At 39.7% G+C, this 22,062-nt stretch overlaps 1 protein-coding gene across 1 annotated transcript; it reads left to right on the top strand.

Moving 5' to 3' along the window:
- Positions 1-1,688: 1,688 nt before the first annotated feature.
- On the top strand, positions 1,689-19,330 carry PTGFR (prostaglandin F receptor). The gene is made up of 2 exons (XM_054384491.1): positions 1,689-2,477; positions 19,025-19,330. Exons 1-2 carry the CDS (start codon positions 1,689-1,691, stop codon positions 19,328-19,330), a joined length of 1,095 nt encoding a protein of 364 aa, XP_054240466.1.
- Positions 19,331-22,062: the final 2,732 nt, after the last annotated feature.

Consider the following 22,062-nt stretch of genomic DNA (forward strand, 5'->3'; position numbering starts at 1 on the left):
TGCTCCAGCGGCGAAGGATGACCTGGGCTCGGGATCTCCACTTCCTTGGGACAGAGCTGGGCACCCGCGGGGCTGCCCCAACTGCCCCGCTGCTCCCTCGAGAAGGGGCAAGGGCAAGGGTACGCTGGGTGTTAGGGGTGTGGGGGGCAGGTGCTGCGTCCCTCGGAGCACATGGAGCCCCCCACTACGCGACAGCACGGTCCTGACGCGGCGACTAACCGACAGCCCGGGCGCTGGTGCGGGTGGCCGGCCGGCCTCCCGGACGAGGACGGGGCGGCGGCGGAGAGGGAAGGAGGGAGAGCAGGAGGCCGGGAGAAGAGGCGGAGGGAGGGCGGGAGACAGGCGGTGCTGGGCGGGCGGAGAGGCGGTGGCGGGGCAGCGCGCTGCGCCGCCGCGCCTGTCCCCGCTGGCGCGGAGTGAAGCGGAGGTGAGGCGGCGCTGGGACGAGGAAGTAGCGGTGCTTTCGGTCGGGGCTGGACAGTGGGACCCTTGCGGGGAGCGAAGGTACAGGGAAGCGGCGCGAAGCCGGGATGTCGAGGCCGGTACCGGCAGCGGCCGGTGTCACTCGTGCCCGGCGTGCGAACTCGCCCCGCCCCCGCGGCAGCGGCGGGCACTTAAGGGCTCTGCAAGCACTGAAGGGGCACTGCGGGTGGCCGCGGCGCTGCCTCGGGCGCGCTCCTGCCGCTCAGCCAGTGATGCCCACGTGCGCGCACGGCCAGGGCGGTTGGCCCTCAGCGGAGCGGCCGCGTTGAGCAGGGCCGGACAGGCAGGCAGGGAGGGACGGAAAAGCTCCGTGACGGGGTTCGCTGGCTGCGCTCCCGCGTAGCTGTCCCGAGTGACAGAAGTGCCTGTACCCCCGGCGTGCGCGGTCGCTGATCTCGCTCAAGTAACTGCCGCGCCTTTGTGACGCGTTCTTCGAGCCTATGCTGCTTTCTGCGTTGGGAGCTTTTGCCGACAAGAATGTCCGGAGAGTAGAGATGGGAGATAAAGTGTAAAATAACTTAAAGAATTGACTTCTGCATAAGGGAGCGTCTAAAATACAAGTTTGTGCTTCTATGAGGGAACTGGGGAGTTGGGAGACTTCAGTGTTGGTTAGGTTGAAGCTTTAAAACATTGACTTTTGAGAGGAGAATTACTTGGAAGATGTGAGGACGTTGTTTTGAAAATAACTGCCTAAGAGTGAGAAGGAAAATGGAGTTTGGTTGTCGTCTCAAAACATTTCAGTTTGAGTGTTTCACATTTGACTGCGCTTGGGCTGATAAATACTTTAGTTCTAGGAGCATCTCACAAAAACTTTTGTTCATATAGTTTAACCACCAGAATGTTTTTATATGATTTTTCTGATTATATGCACATAAGCATTATATATTTTAATACATTATTTTGTGTATCTTACGTGTGCAGAAGATATAAATGCACTGTATGCTATATCTTCATTGTATAATGCATGGAGATAATTGTTTTATCCTCCGGCTGAAGCGCTTAAAATGTGATGCCATGTCACATCACTCAGAAAACTGGAAATTGGATTTGTACCACAGACAAATATTATGGAATTTCTTCTTCAAATGTCATTTGAACAGCAGTATGCTTCTTACAATGTCTCTGTATTTGTTTTTAATATTGCAGATGCCTTTTGATTGCAAGACTGCTGAAATGTTCTGAAGGCTGCCTCTCTTTTCCTAACCATGAACAGTTCAAAATCACCAGGACTGGCTGGATTTGGAATTTTGAGAAACACTACCTGCCACACAGAGAAGAAAATTTCCGTTTTCTTTTCAATAATCTTCATGACAGTGGGAATTTTGTCCAATAGCCTTGCAATAGCCATTCTCATGAAGGCGTACCAGAGATTTAGACAGAAATCGAAAGCCTCATTTTTGCTTCTTGCAAGTGGCTTGGTTGTCACAGATCTCTTCGGCCACCTCATCAATGGAGCCATTGCAGTGTTTGTGTATGCATCAGATAAAGACTGGATTCGATTTAACCAGTCCAACATTCTTTGCAGTGTTTTTGGCATCTGCATGGTTTTCTTTGGTTTGTGCCCACTCTTACTGGGCAGCGTGATGGCTGTTGAACGGTGCATTGGAGTCACTAAGCCAATATTTCACTCTACAAAAATGACTTCTAAACATGTGAAAATGATGTTGACTATGGTATGTCTGTTTGCTGTTCTTATAGCTTTGCTGCCTGTTCTTAGGTTTAGAGCCTATCAAATTCAAGCATCGAGGACCTGGTGCTTCTATAAAACAGAACATGTTGAGGACTGGGAAGACAGATTTTATCTCTTACTTTTTTCTTGCCTTGGGTTACTGGCCCTTGCTATTTCATTCTTGTGCAATGCTGTGACAGGAATGACCCTCTTAAGAGTCAAATTTAAAAGTCAACAAAGACAAGGCAGATCTCATCATTTTGAAATGATCATTCAGCTCTTGGCTATAATGTGTGTTTCTTGCATTTGCTGGAGTCCATTCCTGGTAAGACCCTAATGTGTTTGCCAATTTTTAATGCACATCATTGTTTAAAAGTTACACTTTTTCATATCCAGGTTTTAAGGCGCTTTGGCTGTGGTAATAGCTGTATTAATTTTGCAGCATATTGCCCACAATGTTTGTTACTTATTCTCCACTTCTTACCATAAGCAAAATACGTTGAGTAAGCTAACTATATGGGGACTATGAGGACTGTGTTTCCCATGCTGTGAAGCAGAGAATGGTAGCAGAAGGACGGCTACAATAAATCAGAGCAATTACTGACTTTGTCCAAAAATTCAGTGAAATCATGAAGTGGAGAGTCTGTTTAGTCTATTCCGTGATTCATATATTTTTTTATTTATGGTAATCTGTTAGATATTGTTATGGTTTACTGCTACTTGTGAACTGTTTTACAGGAGATAACTGTTAAGAACGTAAAAATCCTCCACTCCATTAGCAGGTTATTAAGGACTTTGTTTAGAGTCATGTTAAAAAACAGTAGTTGGCAGAGGGTTAAAACAAAAGCTTGCTTTATACCCAACCAAGTTTATAGTCTGGACAGATGACTAGCAAAGATGCTCTGTGCAGTTGGTGCACTTTCTTAGCTGTCCTGGCTGCAATTTAGGACTGCTTACTGGTAACTGCTGTGACTTTTCTAAAGTGTTAGGTGTTGCTCATGTTAGTGAGTGCTCTGTCAGTGAGCAGGGTCAAAAGCAGCAAGATTATGATATGGGAAAGAATTTGACAGCTCCCATTGTATGGTGGCATTATAAAGCTGATATTAACTGTGAGTCTTTAGTAAACCTGACTGAACAAATTTTTTTATTGCTGTTAGAGTGAGAGAGGTTAAGTCACAAGTAATACGAAATCTTAATTTATTTCCTAGAAGCAAAGTCTCACAGTTTTCCACTGGTGTTAATGAGGAGCAGTTTTGATCCGAGTTTACAAATAAAGGAATTGAAATCTGAATCAGGTCTAGTTCTATCTCATCTATTTACTGCCTGTGGTATATGAAGTTACCTGAATTACTTCTGAATTAGATACTGATATTGGTTTAGCTGCAAGAATTAGGTGTATCTGGCAGGTAGAATTAAATTAATGCAGTCTTGCAGATTTCAAGGGGAAAGTCTGGATATACATCTCTGCATCACTGAAATACACAAACCCCCCTTCGCTTTTGTTCAACACAGAGTATTTTGCAAGGCTTGCTTTGCAGCATAGTTTAAATTCATATTGGCTGTAGCACATAGAGCATACAAAAGTCATCAGAACAGTATAGCAAGGTTTTTTAGTGAACTTCCAGTTACTTCCAGACGCCTCCTGAAATTTGTCTAGAGAAAGCTAGAGGACGGTTTTCAGGAAAAGTAGCTAAAATGATGAGTTTTTAATCAAAAAACAGTATATTGTGCTCTGGTGACATTTATTTTCATATAAAATAACTTGTCCCTAAAGGCTGGAGTAATTTGAATTTTAGTAAGCCCTTGGGTTTTCAAAGAGATACTTCACTTACTCAGCATATGAAAGAACACTAAATTGCAACTAAGATAGTTGTTTTTTCAGTGTTAGTAATTTTCCTATGCCTTTCAATTTTTTTAAATTATAGAAACATTTAAAAAAATTCTTTCATGGAATAATAGGACATCCTTTGTTAAAGTATTTAACTTCATCTAAATTGCAAGCAATTCTGGTTCACTTGTGACAAATCTGTTGGTGCTCTGTATGCATTCCAGGCTTGCGATGCTTTGCTTCTGGATCTTTTGCCACCTAAATTAGTCTGGCATTATGGAAAATAGCTCTGCAATGAGGAAAATTTATGTTAGAAATGAGCAGTTAAAAAAAGAAAATTTAAAACATTAGTGAAAGGTAAGATTTTGTTCTTGAAATAAAGTTTAAAGGAAGTGAACAAGTGTTTCAGCCAGAGATCCATAGTCAGGAAAATGCAATAGGATGGGGTCCTTGGTGAAGTGTTAGCTTTCTTAGCTGTTACAATCACAGAGTTTACATGAAATTTAATACGATGAATTACCCAGTCTTTGTTTTGTATTGATAGTGTTCTGTCCACTGAATGCAATCAGAATTTTAAGTGTTAATTTGGCAGGCTTTATTGAAATGCAGTCAAGTATACAAAAGCAAGGGAATAAAGCTTAGCCAGAAATGTTATGTGCGAGTGAATTGTCTTGATATCAACCAAAGCAATTAGAACCCAGACAAACTTTTAGAAGAGGAAGCAGAGGAAGGCAGTGCAGTTTATGCCATATATTTGCAGATACAAGGATTTGGTTTTGTTTGAGGTGATTCTATATTTAATACTATATATAATAATATATAATATTATAATTAATTACTATCTCTATTTTAAGAGTCCTGGAGATCCAGTGCATTTTTCAGAAGTGGAGCTTGTGACATGGCTTGTGTGGACAGGGACTTCTGATTTTTTCCTTCAGATTTCTTCCTCCTAGTTTCTTTCCTGAAACTCCATCTCATCTGTTCATCGAAAATCAGTGTATTTTGGAAGGTTTCTACCACTGTATGGAAATCTTTCCCTAATGAAGTACCAGAATGAAGGATACTCTGTGCTGCTTCATATACAAAGGAACATTTTTCTCATTTTGAAGAGTTGAGAGCAGGAGGAAATTCACAAAAAAACTCAACCAGTTAAATTCATGAGTTTTCTGTTAATCTATATAGTCAATGATTTACATAGCCATATATGTTCTGATAGTTCAAATAATTTTGCTTTGTGATGGGTAATTCCAGGAAAATATGTTCTAAAGATCGTTACATCAATATCTCTGTTTAGTAGGTCATCCAATTTCATCCTTGCTAGAGTCTTAGCCCTTTGCTAGGGATATGTGAATTTTGTTGGTTAAATTTGATCCGTGGAGTTTGGATTTCCAAAGCAAATGGTTGGGCTGGATTATTTTGTGATAACCATCTGTGATTAAATAGATTCTTATATAAGGCTGTTTTTTGGCTGTGACTTGATGTCTGCCCTGTCATGAAACAGCCTGTTTTTTGGACCTGTGCTTGTATGAGCAAATTCTGACGTCGGGATGTTAAATTCTGTAGGGCTTAAGGGATAAATGTATTTTAAATTTTGTTTCTGGAGTATCAAAGTGAACTTCTTGTACTTAGGGTCTGGAAGGGTTTATTTCAGAGTGAATTATCTACAGGAACAAATGCTGATAATTGAGAAACATGTAATCTTTTTCATATGTGGAACACAGCTTTAGCCTGAGAAAAATACTTTTACATTCACATTATTCTTGTTAAGGTCTTTTTCCATGCATTTATCTGATTAATTCCATTCCAACTTTACCTCCCTCTGCTGCAGAAAATAGCCACTCTTTTTTTTTTTTTTTCTTTTTTAAGGTCTTAGCTGATTATTTCATGTGATTAAATCAGCTTTCAGTCAGTTGCCTTTTTTTTTTTTACTGCCCAGATTAATTGCTAACAGTCTCTTCTCAGGTAATCTCTTCCCTTTCCAATTTGTTATGCTAATTGATCTCTCTGAACTTGCTCTGACTTCTTTTCCTCAGATTGTCTCATGCAGCAAAGCTTGATGGTTGGTTTTCATGTACCATGCATTTAGCTAACAACTTGCTGAACCTAGAGCTGCTGGAGCTGGTTGGAGTGGTCCTTTCAGTGAATATGCTGCTGGATGAAGTGGTGCACTAACAGGGAAGCTCTGGGTGAAACACCCTTACCCCAACCCACTCCACCCCAGTTGCTCCACCAGGTAGTTTGGGTGCTGAGACAAGCTCACCATGGTTGGTGTGTGCTGAGGAAGGTCAGTGGGTTGAAGGTTTTATGCTAACTAAGTTCTAGGCTGCGTAGTTGCGTACAGTATGAGATAGTTCGTTGTACCTGGCAGGCCTCTGTGCATCTCATTTTAGTGTTTCTGTATGGATAGTCCTGTATATAGATGCACAGTGACACTTTGCCAAGAGTCATACCCGTGTTACCCTTGAAGTGTCTCCCTCCATTCCTATTCTCTTTATTTAATAAGCTGGCAGGTTAAACTCCTGTTGTACTGCCTTGTGTTTATATGTGCAACGGGCATGGTGCCTATGAGCTCATCGATTTACTAATGCTGTTTGTATGCCTTCAGATATTGCTGGTTGCATTGTCTCTACAACAAAATAGTTAACAATTCGTCCCTTGCCTTGTGCTCTCATGACTGGTCATTTGCATAATCAGAAAATGTAGCTGAGACACAAGATGTTCCAAGATGCAGGTCCATACTTTGCCAGGGAGGTCCTTGTTGCCATTAGAAGTATGTCTGCCCCAGGTTTCATGGGTGGCTGCTCTTTAAAAATGTGTTTTCTCACACTAGAAAAACATGCTTTTTTTGGTCAAAGCTACAACCTTTGTGAGCTGCTTGTGCTGCCTGCACAGGCACTGTCAACAAGGAGAGTGAACTTTTCTTCTGAAAAAGAATAATTGAGGCTTTCAGCTTCCAGTCATCTGCTTTTGAAGACTACTCTTAAACATGTCTATCTAACCTTGCAGCTTTGAATGCTGTTGTAAAATTTGCAGGCGAAAAATACACTTTGTCTGTCTTTTTTCAAGATTCAGATTTTAAAGAAGATAATCAATGATAATGATTATGTTTGTGCTGGCTTTTGTCATTGAAGTCTTGTCAAGTTTTGCTAGAATGGCTGTTTGTTGAGACCATACAGAGATGGGATGTGTTGTCAGAGTAAGGAAGGTATGGTTTGAACTGGATCTGTGGCAGGCTGATGGGCACAGGACAGCTGTCTTGCTGCAGGATCTCCACAGGAATACCCCACTGGATGTTGTCATTGCATTCCTTGGGCAGGGTACAAGCCCATCTTGGGAGCCCACTTCTGCCACACTGGTTTTAATAACTGAAGCAGGTTCATAGGGAAAGAAAGAAAGCTTTTTTTTTTTTTTTTTTTAGCAGAAGGCCAGTTAGATATGCCTCTATCTCTAGTCCAAAGCATCAATACAGTGATGTTTTATTATCTACTGCAGGTTGTTTTATGTTTTCCAGGTCTTGCTGTGTCAGAAGAGGTCATATCAGGAGCAGCTGAATAAAGTGCTCCCTGACTTCCTCTGGAGAGAAGAAAAAAATTTCGTATGAGTTAGCTTGTCTTTCAAGCTAGACTAGAAAAAGGGACCACACTCTCCTTTTTATCATGCCTTTTAATTGCTTTTTGAGTCTCCCAGTACATCTTTTAACACTGCAGATTCAGTTACTATTCTTACAGAATCATGGAATGGGCTGAGTTGGAAGAGACCACCAAAGGTCATCTAGTCCAACCCCCTCTGCAGTAAGCAGGGGCATCCTCAACCAGATCAGGTTCATCAATGGCATTTGTGCTGATGCCTTTTCCCTTTCAGATTCTTTCCTTTCCTTATTTCCACACTCAGCCCCACATCACCACAGCATCTGTAGGGTGGTGGACACAAACCCTATCAGCTTTCTGTTCAAGTTGCACCTATAGAAAATTTGCCACAGAACATCCTAATGAAGGCTGTTTACTAGAGAAGTGTTAATTCCTCTCAACACTGGAAGACACGTATCTTTGGCCATGTCAAAGCAGATGACCAGTCCTGCTGTTGTGGATGCCTGGGACGAGAAGTTTAGGAGTGGCCAAATAACTTTCCTCTCTTTGAGAAGAACACTCTACATCTCTTATTCTCAGGCCCAGTACTAGCAGAAAATGCTTGTATTTAATCTTCATTTTAGGTGACCTAACTTGTCATAACAAGTGCTGATGTCTTTATTTAGCAGCCTATTTGTATTACACATTCTGTAGTGGTTTAGCAAGTGTTAAATGAGCTTCTTATATCCAAAGTTAAATCACTGATCTAGTAGGGTAATTCCTAGCATTATGTCCCAAAATTTATTTTTTGAATAAATAGCTGATTTTAAGTTAAGAGGAAAGAAAACACTCATTTTAATTGAACTATTTGTTAGTCTCAAGACAGAAGTGTCTTTTTCAGCTAATTTCCTGTAGAATAAAGTTTAAGCAGCAGCTCAGACAATTTGAGCATGACTTTTTTGTGTCACCCTGAAACTACTCCATGGAAAGAAGTTGCAGGTGTTTGTGAAAAGAGAATAACAAAGTTTAATACAATGCATTAAAAATTCAATACACTTATTCAGATGTGTTGCTATGATACTAGAAACCCTTAGATAAGATGTTCGTGCCTTTTTCTAATATTGATTGTAGGGTGCTTTCTTTCATTTTGGATTTTTAAGAGGCACAGCTGACAAATTTCTGCCTCGTGAGATGAGAAATGGAATGAGGATCATTTTAGAGTATACCTACCTAAAATGTATACTGAATTTCAAAGGTACCATGGTGGGGTTTAGAATTGGTCTGTTACTATTTTTGTCTTTTACAGTTTGTAGAGATCTCACGAGCCTTAGCCTTTTTGAGAAATATGAATCATTTTTAAAAAATGTTTTTTAAGTGTGGGCCAAGGAGTAGTTTATCATAGCATGCTTAGAAACTGTATTAATTGTGGCTATATTTGTAATTCAAGTGTTTACATCCCTGTCACAGAAGGCAGGGAACTGAGCAGATGAGGTGCTCTTTCCACAGAAAAGAGGTTCTATAGAAGAAGTGTACTGTGCTCAGCATATTGTCCTACAGTAATAATGTAGGAAGGGAAGAAAAGTTGAGATTAACAGATTGTCCTTTACCAGAGGCTTTTGGGAAAGCATAATTATAGTTTTTGTTATCTATGTTTACTTGTGCTATTTGGAGAAACTTAAGTAAAACCTTTTCCTGAAGATGCAGTGCCATTGGGAATGCAATGAGATTGGTTTGGAGAGAAAATGTAGGAGATGCAGGTTTCAAGTCATGGGAGAACATTGCCTTTTCAAAACAACGTGATCCTCTTTTTCTTTCAAAATTACTTGCAACTCAGTTTAAAAATTTGTATTATGTATATATGCCATTAAACCATAAAGGTATATAAATTGAAGCCAAATTTTTGTTCCAAATAGATGTCAGTGACTTGCACAGAAAATGTTGCCTTTTTTTTTTTTCCAATTTTGAAGTCACTACCTTAAAAAAATGGAATTCTGAAGATTTCAGCTATATAAATTTGCCACTCCTAACCTCCTGTTATTTATTCAGTTGATAATGTTTTGGATTCTGTACTTGAAAAGTAAGTCAATTTGACATGTTCAAACGATGTTTGATATAAGAATTCTTCCTGTTTCCTAAATATTACACTTCCTCAGGCCTTTCTTGCTTGAAAATATCATACACTGCATAACTGTTTTTGGGAAATGCCATACATGACATAACCATTTTTCTGACAGACCACACCACATCACATCCTTTTCCTCCAGCCAGACTTTGAAATGCTGCAAATCAGATACCATCAAGTCATTAGGTGACTATGACTCTGATCCACCTTTAAACAACTTTAATTTTTCTCCACTCTTTATGTTGCATAACGCATATGCATACCATGCATAACATGGTAAACATACACATATCAAAAATATAATTACAAATTTTATATGTATATGTGTATATAGGTGTATATATATCATAGAACCATAGAATCAAGAAGGTTGGAAGAGACTTCAAAGATCATCGAGTCCAACCTGTCACCCTACACCTCATGACTATCTAAACCATGGCACCAAGTGCCACGTCCAATCCCCTCTTGAACACCTCCAGGGATGGTGACTCCACCACCTCCCTGGGCAGCCCATTCCAATGGCCAACCACTCTCTCTGTGAAGAACTTTCTCCTCACCTCCAGCCTAAACCTCCCCTGGCGCAGCTTGAGACTGTGTCCTCTTGTTCTGGTGCTGGTTACCTGGGAGAAGAGACCAACCCCTCCTGGCTACAACCTCCCTTCAGGTAGTTGTAGACAGCAATGAGGTCACCCCTGAGCCTCCTCTTCTCCAGGCTAAACAGTCCCAGCTCCCTCAGCCTCTCCTCATAGGGCTTGTGCTCAAGGCCTCTCCCCAGCCTCGTTGCCCTTCTCTGGACATGCTCCAGCAATTCAACATCTTTCCTAATATATATATATATATATTTCTCCTTATTTTTCCCTTACACCCATGTAACAAACATTGTAATTTCTCAGATAATTAAACTGAAGGTCTGTGTCCCTTGGTAGGCAATAGAGTAGGCTCTTTACTTTTTTAGACCTCTCTTGCTACTTGCGGTCTTGCAGGCTTGGACACGCACCAAGCTGTCTGCATTCCTGAATTGTAGAAGAGGTGAAAAGGCCACTATGTATCATGACTGACTCACTGTGAATTGTTTCTCCCTTCTTTTAACACTTCTAACTACATATGGGTATCTCTGGATTTGTTGGTATTTGCCCTGAAATCCTGCTTGTATGTGCCTTTCCTCTGAAATTGGAGTGAACTGTTCAAGCGAACCCATAGAGAACTCAACGTAATTCTTGGAGGCTTAGTAACAAATCTGAGAGAATTTTAGAAATGGCCAGGTAAGAACTGGCATTTCCTACCATCCCTGTAGATGAATATTTTCTTGCTTTCATTGATGTTAAGTGGAAGATTTGCCTCTTGTTGCTGCTTGTATCTCTTCACAGGCCTGTAAATACAGTGGAGGGACATGTCTTTAGAAATGAAGCAACATGAACCTGATGATGTTTGAAAAGAGTTTACTTCTAAGCTGTTGACTCCATTCTGTGCATAACAGTAATTAAATGCTGAATTGATTCTATAATTATGGGCCCCTTTGCAGCTCTTCTTTCCTCCAGGATGTCTGTGCATTGTCTCTTTTTCTCTGTATTCAGTCATTTCCTCCTTGGTATTATGTGTTATTTGTGATTCTTTCTTTGGGTATTTGAAGGTAATTAGTGAGAAAAATTCTGTTGCTCGTAAATCAGTGAGAATGTTTATTCAACCAATAAAAATGTGATAGTTTTCCAAATGAGTGTGAACACAAACCTGAAAAGGCAAAGAAATGAAAGAGAATAGGTTATTTCCAGGGTTTGAAACTTTATCCAACTGACTCCAATGAAAGACATGAGTGGATCCTGAATAAGTATAGTCCTTACATCCCTAAGTATTTATTTGATTTATGTTTCTCAGGATGGTCCTTTTTATGCATATTCTTGTTTTCTGGTCACAAGAAGTCTAACAATTGTTCTGTAAAGTTTCTCTCAGCATTGCTGAGTAAAAATATTTTATCTGTAAAATTAATCGTTTTGTACAAGAGATATTTGGTGCAGGCCTTACTATTAGGCAGCAATACATTCCTTGTTCTGTGGTAGCAGGCTTTTAAAAGAAATTTTAAGAATATAGCTCAGGAAACAGGTTGTTTATTTGACTTTGATGTGGACACTGTGTTTATTCATTATGAAGTGAGTCATATGAAGTGAGTTTTTAATTCTAAAATCTTCTCTATCCATATCCCTTCTTCTTTCCTTTCAAATGAGTTAATTGATTAAGCTATGAGAGTGATTACATTCCCAGCTAGTTGAACTGAAGTATTTCTAATTTTGAGGGGGGAAAAGAAGGAAAAAGGACTGTCAATCCCAGACAGAAATGTTTGGGTTCTTTGGGAGAAACAGAGAGATGACCTGAAATGCTTCACTCAAGGCCAACCTGAATTTATGTTGCTGCAAAACAAATGAAAATAGGTAGTCTCTAAGGGGAAAGTTGACAGAAAAGAAAAGCTTCACTTTCAGTTAATGTTTGCAAGTTGCGCACACAAAAAATCCTTCTGTTTATGAGGCTTAATTCATAATTGCATTCCTGCTTTATATAGACTATGATAATACCAAAGGCAGTTAATAAAATATAAATAGTGAGTATTTCATTGTGGCAGTTCACTTTTTTCCCAGTAATTTTGACAAATTCTTGCATGCACAAAAATGTAATTTCAAATTACATTTCCAAATATTTGTTCAGAAAGTGTATTGCCATCCATAAATATTTTGCGCAGAGCTGTAAAAATACAGCTGGTGAAAACGTCACACTTGACTCTAATGGCACAATAATGGAGTGCAATAGGCTTTGAGTCCTTTGCAGACCTGGGCATCCACAAGGAGAGCAAAAACTGAAGAAATGAACAGCTTCAGCAAGAAGATATCCTATGGTGAGGTCAGACAGAGCTGAGCTGCTGGGTAGCAAACACCCACAGAGGCTTAATGTCATGGCTGCAGTGTCATATGTATGCTTCTACACTGCAGTCCTCTCTTGGGCACTCAGTTGAGGTGAGATTTGCTCTGCCAATTAGGAGAGGCGCTTGAATGTTCTGTTTCAGGGCTTTTATATTGCTAACATGAGAAAAGTGATACCGTATTCATGAATCAGCATCATCACCTGGTCACAGAATTAACTGTGTCTGAGAAAGAATATTAGAAACTGTTTCCATTTATTTGCAAAAAAGTGTTGTGCTTTCCTGTATTCTCTCCTGTATTTTCTTTACTTGTATCATAGCAGTTGTTCTTTGGGAACAACCTGGAGCTCAGAGTGCCTTTAGCTTTACAATACCTCCAAAAGTTTTACACAGCTCCCTTTTAAAGGAGGTAAATATGGAGCACACGGAGGATATATAAATTATGGAATGTTTTTGCAAGTTCAACTACATCTGTTTGTCTGGGGGTTAGAATCACAGAATCATAGAATCAGTCAGGGTTGGAAGGGATCACAAGGATCATCTGTTTCCAACCCCTCTGCCATGGGCAGGGTTTTTTCTGTCTGTTTTTCATCTGGGTTCTGTATTTCCTGAGAGAGACTGCAAGCCTAATAGAAGAAGGGATTTTCTCAGACTATCTGCCTTTAACAGCACATTAAATTAACTTTTGTGTTTAAGGGTGCTTATAATGGCAGGTGGTAGCTACCATCCATTTACCTGTTTTGGACTACAGCTTGGTTTTGAGAGGTAGACAGCTATTTTCCTCAACTGAATAGTGAGCCAGTGGATCTGTTGTTAATTTTCAGTGGCATTTTTGTTTTTTTTCACTGAAGTGTACATGATGGAAAGGGGTCTCCCTTATTTTGCTACTACTAGTTAAGAGCTGATCCTGTAAGTCTTTACAGATGGAAGTATTACGTAGCCCCTTAAAAGTATCCTCTGATCTTTAATGTGGAGGAAAACTTGCTAATGTGAGTTCAATTCACTTTTAAGTACACATCTTTTTGAATAAAATCAGTATATTCAGTTAAAGTTTACATGCTAAGGCAAATGATCATCTGGTATATGAAAGTCGAAGGTATGGTTTGTGTTTTTCTTTTTTAAAAGGGAAAGGAAAATATTAGGGGAAAAACATGTTGCAGACCTGCAACATAAAAAACGTGGCATAAATAATGCAGTGTGTGTACTAACATTTTGATGACAGAAGTAGTGTGCTACCTGTTTTTCTTGGAAGCCCTTGCTTTTAACCTATATAGAATCACATTAAAAAATAAAATGAAGCATACTCTGTTGCAACAAATGCTTATTTTGTATACTGCAATATCTATATAAAATGATACAGGCAATTTGTTGCCAGGTTTTCTTTTCCAATGTCTGTTCTTAGGTGATATAAAATGGTACATAAAATGTGAAGATAGATGCATTTTGATTTCTCTCTTCCTCTCTTTTGCAAATGGTTTTCTTAAAGTTTCTGTTTATAGGGTACTACAAAGTGTCATCAACTCTTACCTGTATCAGACAGCAGCTTCTTTGTAGCACGTATGAATAATGGAAGTGCCAAAAATTCTGGAAATTCAAAATAATTATAAAATCTTTGTTTCTATTGAACGGGACATAACCAGTAGAATACTGTCTTGAGCCCTGTGTGGCTTACGAGGATGTGATATACATTTCTGGATTCAGCATAGGCATCAGTGACAAAATATAAGTACTCTGCAAATATTGGGGAAAAAAAAAATCATGGATTTTCTTCCATAATTGGAAATTCTCAGAACTGCTTCTAATTAATTCCAAAGGAAGAGGAAGAGGGTTTGCAAGGTTCCTGCAGGGATGTGAATCCTGAAGGCTGAGCTACTGCAGAGGAAAAGAATTTATAATATTTATCTGCCCTGCTTTCTATGTCAATCTCTTGGTGACCGGTTTTTATCCAGTTTCCTGAAGTCAAGGTTTGAACCTGCATTTAGCCAATGCTCTGAAATGCATCAAAGTGGCATTACAGTTTATTTCCTAACCAGCAGCAAAGTCTGCTTCTTGTTTTGATTGGCTGTCCTTGAATGCTAAGAGGAATGTGACTGAGCAGCACTGCCATTTAGCTTATTAGTTGTTCTCATATACTTGAGATCCAATTGGAAGGGAAATTAAAGTCATACTGTTTATATTTGTAGAGTAGTGTGAAGGTTTGGAGCATTTTTATTGTTTGTTGCACATCCCTGAGGGGAATGGCAATTCTTTGATGCTATGTGTTAGATGCAAAATTGTAGAAGTCAATGATTTCAAAATGATTTAAAATGGGGTTTTTTTGCAGACTTTCTGGATTTTGCAAAGTGAGCTCTGGTTTCAGTGAAACCTGAAATTGAACAAAAAGGATGGAATTTAATGTAGTGTGTCAAGTCCTTGCTTGACACAAATTTTATTTCTCTGCATTTGATTTTAGGGACAAGGAATTCTCAGGAATTCCCTCAGACTGTCAAGAACTAATAGGATTCAGAGTAACTTTATTTCTTACAAACAGGCAGCCTTGGTTTGAAAAGTCACTTTTACAGTTACATTTTTATAGTTCCTTTCCTTAAGAGAGTTTGAATTGTATTTGCTCCATCATGTGATACTTTCATTTCCTGGTAAACCAGGGAGACATGCTGCAGCTGTGTTGATATAAACGTCTAATTCAGCAAAGTGCTACTTTGATTTTCACATTGCTAAGCATGTTAGAAAATGGCATGAGTTACATTTCTTAATTTATCATCTGAGGATTAGTTTATTGAGTCATACTGCCAAATCTGCATGAATATTGCAGTTGTGGAGATCAAAGGCAACTAGATATGATGCAACTATGTTGCCTTTTCCCACTTCTCCACTTGTTTATGTCTGGCTACAGAGGACAGAATCCCTTCTTCATTCTAACTTGCTGGACCTACAGGAAAGGAAAAAAAAAAGTCAGTCTTTGAATTGGTTTCTCGACTTTGAACTAATTATTGAACAAAATTAATGAAATGAAAAGAAAATAAGTGTGCTTTGTAGGCCTGCAGATGAGGTCTTGCTCTCAGAAGTCAGCACCGCAGCAAGCTGTGGTGGCAGTTTCTGAGCAGGTATCTTACGCTAGTTCAATGATATGACTTTCTCACACCTAAGGAGCAAACACAGATTGTCTGCATGTTTTCCTTTAAAGAAATCCTTTGTTGAACAGCTAGCCCTTTTTTATCATTTGTGATTTCAAACTGACTTTGAAATAGTATTTTAAGAATTTAAATTTAAAAAAATTGACCATGAAAATGTGATAGAAATAACCATTTTAACCCTCTTCAGCTGGAGTTTGGCATCTTGTTCTAGAAATCATCAGATGATTTTAGAAGGGCTTAAATAGCCAAGACATGGCCTCCTCTTTGCCTTGTCTTTGGTTGTGGTTGGCTTTGTTTGCATACAGTTTTCTTAGGTGTTTTCTCAAGACATGGGAGAGCTCCCAGTATAGTGCAGGCAATTTGGAGGAGCGAGAAGCTATCTGCATACTCAGAAATAATGACATGGCAACATGTCTGTCACTACCACTGCTCTGCAGCAAGTGTTTTAAGGTGAAATTGTTCATGCTTGGGGTTAGTCAGAGATTCTCTGTCTTAGACCAGACCTTGATGTAAATCTCATTATCTCAGAACTAAAAAAGTTGGGTTGTCATTTTATGTTGATTATAGTGCTACAAGAAAGGAAACATTTCTTAATTTCTTCATAGCACTCTTGAATAATGAAAGTAATATGGCTAGTTCTTATTTTAGTAAACAAAATCTGTAAATAATGTAGATTGTACCTTATTATTTCCAGCAGAGGGATTCACAGCTGAGTTGCTGCAGCTTATGGCTATATACATAAACTCTACTTGCTACTTGTGATTTCAAATATATTGTTTTTCATATGTCCAGTATTCAGAAGAGGTTCTGGATGAAGCTTCTCCAAGTATCAGAATCTATAAAATTATGTATCAGATTTCCTTGTTCTGATTTACTTTATGTAAATACATAATCAAAACAGAGGTACTTTATGTTGTGCCAGCAAGTTGAACAGCAAACGAATGGATTCACTTAGAGGTGATTACTGCTAAATAGAATCTCAGAAGTTTACTGGGTAATGTGAGAAAACAGCAGGTTTACAACATCAGGACTGAGCTACTCTTTCTAGATGGTAACCTCGACTGCTTCCTCTGCCAGGCATGACATTGCAATGGATTTGGAATTTATTAACTGTTCAGAATATGAGAGAGGAACAGACAGAAGTTTGAAGTACATCAAGAAGTAGATTAAGAAGCTCTATGTCTGTATTAAGTCAGGCATGCAGTGCATTGGATAAGGACTTTCATCTGTGGGCTCTGCTGTGATGTCATTTGCTGCCCAGTCCTACTTGCATGACTAAGGAGTATTACATCTGATTTTGGCTTGTGGTATGAGACCTCTAATAAATAAAATGTAGAACTGCCCTAAGAAAACATCCCATGCAAAAGCCAAAGGAGTTGTCTAAGTTTGGGTGGGCTGCTGATGTCAGAGAGGAATGTGCCTAACGGTTGTGGAGTGAAGAGCAGATTCAGGGAACTGATTTGTAGGTGTTTGTGTTGGCTTGGTGCTCTGACATTCCTCCTCCTTGCACTAGCTCCCAGCTGTGCTTCTGCTCGTCTCACCAGCTTCTTTAGGAATGTTCCTAGGGGCTCACTTCACTGCTCCCAGAGTTGTCCCTACAGAAACACTTGATCAAATGTTTACTCAAATACAGTCTTCATGTCTTCACTCAAGTTTATACTCAGATGTGGTGCCTTGCAAGCTACAGGTAGGGCCTAGGAATACAGAGAAGCATTTAAAAAGTCATAAAATAGGTTTGCTGGAATCTTGAGTAGTAGTTTTCTCTCTTAATTTGTTATTATTTTTAGTGTTTGGTTTGTTTGTTTGTGTTTTTTAAAACAATGTATCTTTGTGAAAATGCTACCTTCTGCACTGGGGCATTCTAACCCTATCATCACCCAAAAAATCAGTTGTAAAATACCATGTCTCTTAGTTAAATAACTGTACCTCTTTAAAGTCTTTGGAACTGAAAGCTTTGCTGTTTCATCTTTCTACCAAAAAAAGTCTTCATGTGCTTTTAACATTAATAATAGAGATAATTTACCATCCTCTGGTGGATTCCTGGCTTTGCAGAGTCAGGCTTTCTTCACACAGGAACTCAGGTTACAAAAGCTCAGTGGCAGAAAGCTTGTAAAGGAGAGATCTGTAGGGTGGGAGCCCCAGTGGCATGTGGTTCACTGGGGCTGGTGTTTCAAAGCCTAGGTTGCAGCTCTGTAAAACAGGGAGGCCAGCCACAACTAGCTGGGCTGGTGTAGTTCTTGAGTATCCTCTGCCAGAAGCTGACAGTCTGCTGAACTATACTGGAAAAATAATGCCTCCACCCCTGTGAAACTGTTGGTGCTGTTGGAGGTCTGTCCCTGTGCAGCACCTCCGCAGGTGAATGAAGCCCTTTGTGTCTCCATTGGCAAGAGGAGAGGTAGCAGTGGTCTTTGTCACCATGGCTTAAATTTTCTTAGAAACTTCTAAACCCTCTGGTGTTAATAAATTGTATTCTGTTGCAGGTTAAAATGTGTGGATCTTCTTGATGAAATCAAGACGCTGTATTCCTTATACAGCCTTTAATTTATAAAATGTTCTAGTCTACCAGTGGCCCCTTGAAAAAATCCATCCCTGGAACAATCTTGATATGCTTTGTTATCCTAGAGACTGAATAAGTTTTTATTCTTTGCTGAAATCGATTTTGGAGAGTATTCTCTGGCTGGCTGGCATTCTCTGCTCAAGGTTCAGCAGAAGTAGTTTAGCAGAGACATGTATATGTCCTATATAAAACATTAGAGGGTTTCTAGGATAATAGATGCTGCAAGCCTCAGAATATTTACTTAGCAATTGAGATACACTGATCACAGAATGGTAAGGGTTAGATGGGATCTATGAAGATTATCTGTTCCAATCCCCTGTGCTAAAGCAGGTTCACCTCAAGCAGGTTTCACAGGACCAAGTCCAGCTGGCTTTTGAATATCTCCAGAGAAGGAGACTCTATGACCTTTCCAGACAGCCTGTTCCAATGCTCTGTCATCTTTAAAGTAAAGCTGTTTATACTTATGTTCAGGTGGAAGTTCCTGTGTTCCAGTTTGTGCCCATTGCCCCTTGTTCTGGCCCCATCCTCCTGACACGCACCCTTCAGATATTGATAAGCATTGATAGATCAGCTCCCAGTCTTCCCTTCTCCAGGCTACACAGCCCCCAAGTCTCTCAGTCTTTCCTTGTAAGACAGATCTTCCAAAGAGAGATGCTGTGAAGGTGTGAAGATTAGCGATAATATTGAAACAATTTCACTCATTTACATGCTCTCTTGTTTTACATTTTTGATGTGTAATTTTAAAATGTTCCATTTTCAGGTGACAATGGCCAGCATTGGGATAAGTGAGAGTCGTTCAAAGGAGACCTGTGAAACAATACTTTTTGCACTCCGAATGGCAACGTGGAATCAGATTTTAGATCCCTGGGTGTACATTCTTCTCCGGAAAGCTGTACTTAAAAACCTGTACAAAATCACAAGGGGATGTTGTGGTGTGCCCATCGTAAACTTACACATGCTGGAACTCAGCTCCATCAAAAATTCTTTGAAAGTTGCAGCAATATCTGAGTCACCAATGAGTTCCAAACAAATAAACCTGCAGCCACTCACCTCTACGGGGCAATAAAGTTAAACACAGTGTATGACAAGATGATGGAGGCAACGCTCATCCATGGACAATACTTTAAAATGAATGCCAAGGCTCAGTGGTTTGGCATTTGTTTTAAGTTGTGAGCTCTTGTCACTTACCAGTTCGATACTGCTACTCCAAAATGTGCATTTGAATGTTTCAATTCCCTCTGGAGTACATCCTTTTCAAAACTGGTAGAATATCCATAAATCACCTTATGTTTGGCCCTTCCAGGTACTAAAGTGAACAGGGTTCCTTATATTGCTCCCCACTTTGCTTTATCTTAGCAGGCTTCTTTGCAACATGGAAGCGTGAAAGTGATCTCCAAGGTGATTTTTAATTTACCAGTGATAATCCAAATCAGTTTTAGAGTCACTGCTTCCAGAGGTAAGGTCCACCATCCTGTCCATAAGGGTATTCTTTGCTTCTAGGCACTGAATTTTCCAGTTGGATATGTAAAAACACATTTTGACTGTGCTCCGCTTATTAAATGATCCAGTTTGCTTGGTTCATTGCCTTGACCTCTTAATTATATACTGTTCCATGAATTTTTGGGAGAGCTGCAAACTCAGTCAGTGAAAGTGTACCTTTCAAATCACTGACAAAAGATGGGGTTCCCTGTAGGAACAGGGAAACAGATCAGATTGCTTACAGGTATATTTTCAGGTCTATTGGTGAGTTTTTAGTCCTTTTAACAAATATTGTTGAAACTAACAGTCATAAAGCTGTGGTTAGTCTGTAAAAAGAGTATTTCTCTCCCCCACACCCCACCAGAAGGAAGTTTCTTGAAGTGTTCCCCAAATGCATATGCTGAAATGCTCATGAAGTGCATGTTCCTCTGTCAAAGGTTGCATGTCTCCTTAAAAACGTGTGTGACCAAACGGGCAGCTCTACAGGTAACTGCACAGGGAGCATGGTTTTGTTTGTGAAAGCGCACTGCATGCTCAGTTTTTGCAGGGTCTGTGTCTGAAGAGCTGAGGGCATTCAGTATAGTTGAAGGTACCAGAAAGCTTCCAGGTCTTTTCACAGGAGGCTCCTTCATCTTTAATGCTGCTAAAAAAAGCTTTGTGTTTTTATGACAGTATTCTGTTCAGAAGCAAAAAAGGAGAGTAGCAGAGACTTTGTAGCAGAGGGATTGTTTTAAGATAGAAATGTCTATCTTTTACTTAAAATAACTGCATGAGTGAATTGCTGGTGTGTTTGTCCAAAGTAGTGAAAAACTGATTCACAAAGACGACGATCTGAGGGACCAAACTATTGACAGACTAGAAATCCATGTTGTATGTGAGAATAGTTTAAGTCAGAAAATAAAAACTCAACATGTTTAAATATTTAATTTTTTTTTTGTTTGTTTCCAAAGCTATTTGTTTAAAAAAGGTTGAAAAATGAGTGTGTTAAGTCACCCTGTAATGAGATGAAATGGCTTCATTTACTCTAAGGAATTCCTGTATGTGGTTTATTTTCTCAAAGAGCTGATAAACCATGGAGAGATTTGATGTTGGTATAAGCTCCACACTGTTGCTTTATGTGAGTTCTGCTGAAATCTGGAAGCATTCAGTGAGTGCTTTTTCGTTTCATAGAATGTGATGCCATTGTATCTGCTGACATAAATTATTTGTTCTTTATGGAAGATTGTTGTTTTAGCAACTGCAAAAAAAATGCTGGTCCGTAAATTGTTGAAGTATGTGACTGGTGAATGAAGCTCATCAATGTTCGATTTTGTTATGTGAATAAACGTATCTTGTGTAGTTCATAATCATTGACTTGTAAAACAAAGAAGCAAAAGTTTATATGTATATGTGATTTCTTATATTTTGTGTACTAATACATAGTAAACGTAAATTGCAAAGCCTCATTAAAGTTATCAAAGTGTCTCTTGAGAGTTGTTGTATTTTTGCGTAACAAAAGTGATCTGAAATTGTTGAAACTGATCCTTGCGACAAAATCCCTCACATTAGACTCAAGCCATCCACTGCCTTTCGCAGTGTTTGTGCACTTCATTGTTGTGAGCAGCCCAGTGCAGTCAGTGGTGTAAGAGAAACAAGATCAAATTCTGATCACAGTATCACAGTATATCAGAAGGGACCTCAAGAGATCGTCAGGTCCAGCCCCACTGCCAAAGTAGGACCACTTAGGGTAGTCCACACAGGAATGTATCCAGGTGGGTTTTGAAAGTCTCCAGAGGAGACTCCACAAACACCCTGGGCAGCCTGTTTTAGTGTTCCATCACCCTCACTGTAAAGAAGTTTCTCCTCGTGTTGAGGTGAAATCTTCTGTGTTCAAGTTTGAACCCATTGTTCCTTCTCTTGTAACTGTGAACCACTGGAAAGAGCCTGGCCCCATCCCCTTGGACACCCACCCCTTAGATATTTATACCCATTGATGAAATCCCCTCTCAGTCTTTTCTTCTCAAGACTAAATAGCCCCAGGGATCTCAGTCTCTCTTCATAGGGGAGATGCTTGCGTCCCCTAATCATCCTTGTGGCTTTTTGTTGGATTCTCTCCAGCAATTCTCTTTCTTTCTTGAACCGGGGAGCCTGATGATGCATGCTTCGAAAAGACAAGTAAAATGGAGCTTGGAATTAAAATGTTTTTATCCAATTATACGCCAACATGTTACACAGGCCCTGATTAGTTTCACATATGCTGTGAATCCTGAAAAAATCTGTGAGTTTTGCTGATGATACTGTGTCTAGGTCAGTGAGGTGGTAAGCTTCAGAGACAGCTCA

This window comes from Indicator indicator, chromosome 10, assembly GCF_027791375.1.
Source record: "Indicator indicator isolate 239-I01 chromosome 10, UM_Iind_1.1, whole genome shotgun sequence".
Classification (NCBI taxonomy): Eukaryota; Metazoa; Chordata; class Aves; order Piciformes; family Indicatoridae; genus Indicator; species Indicator indicator.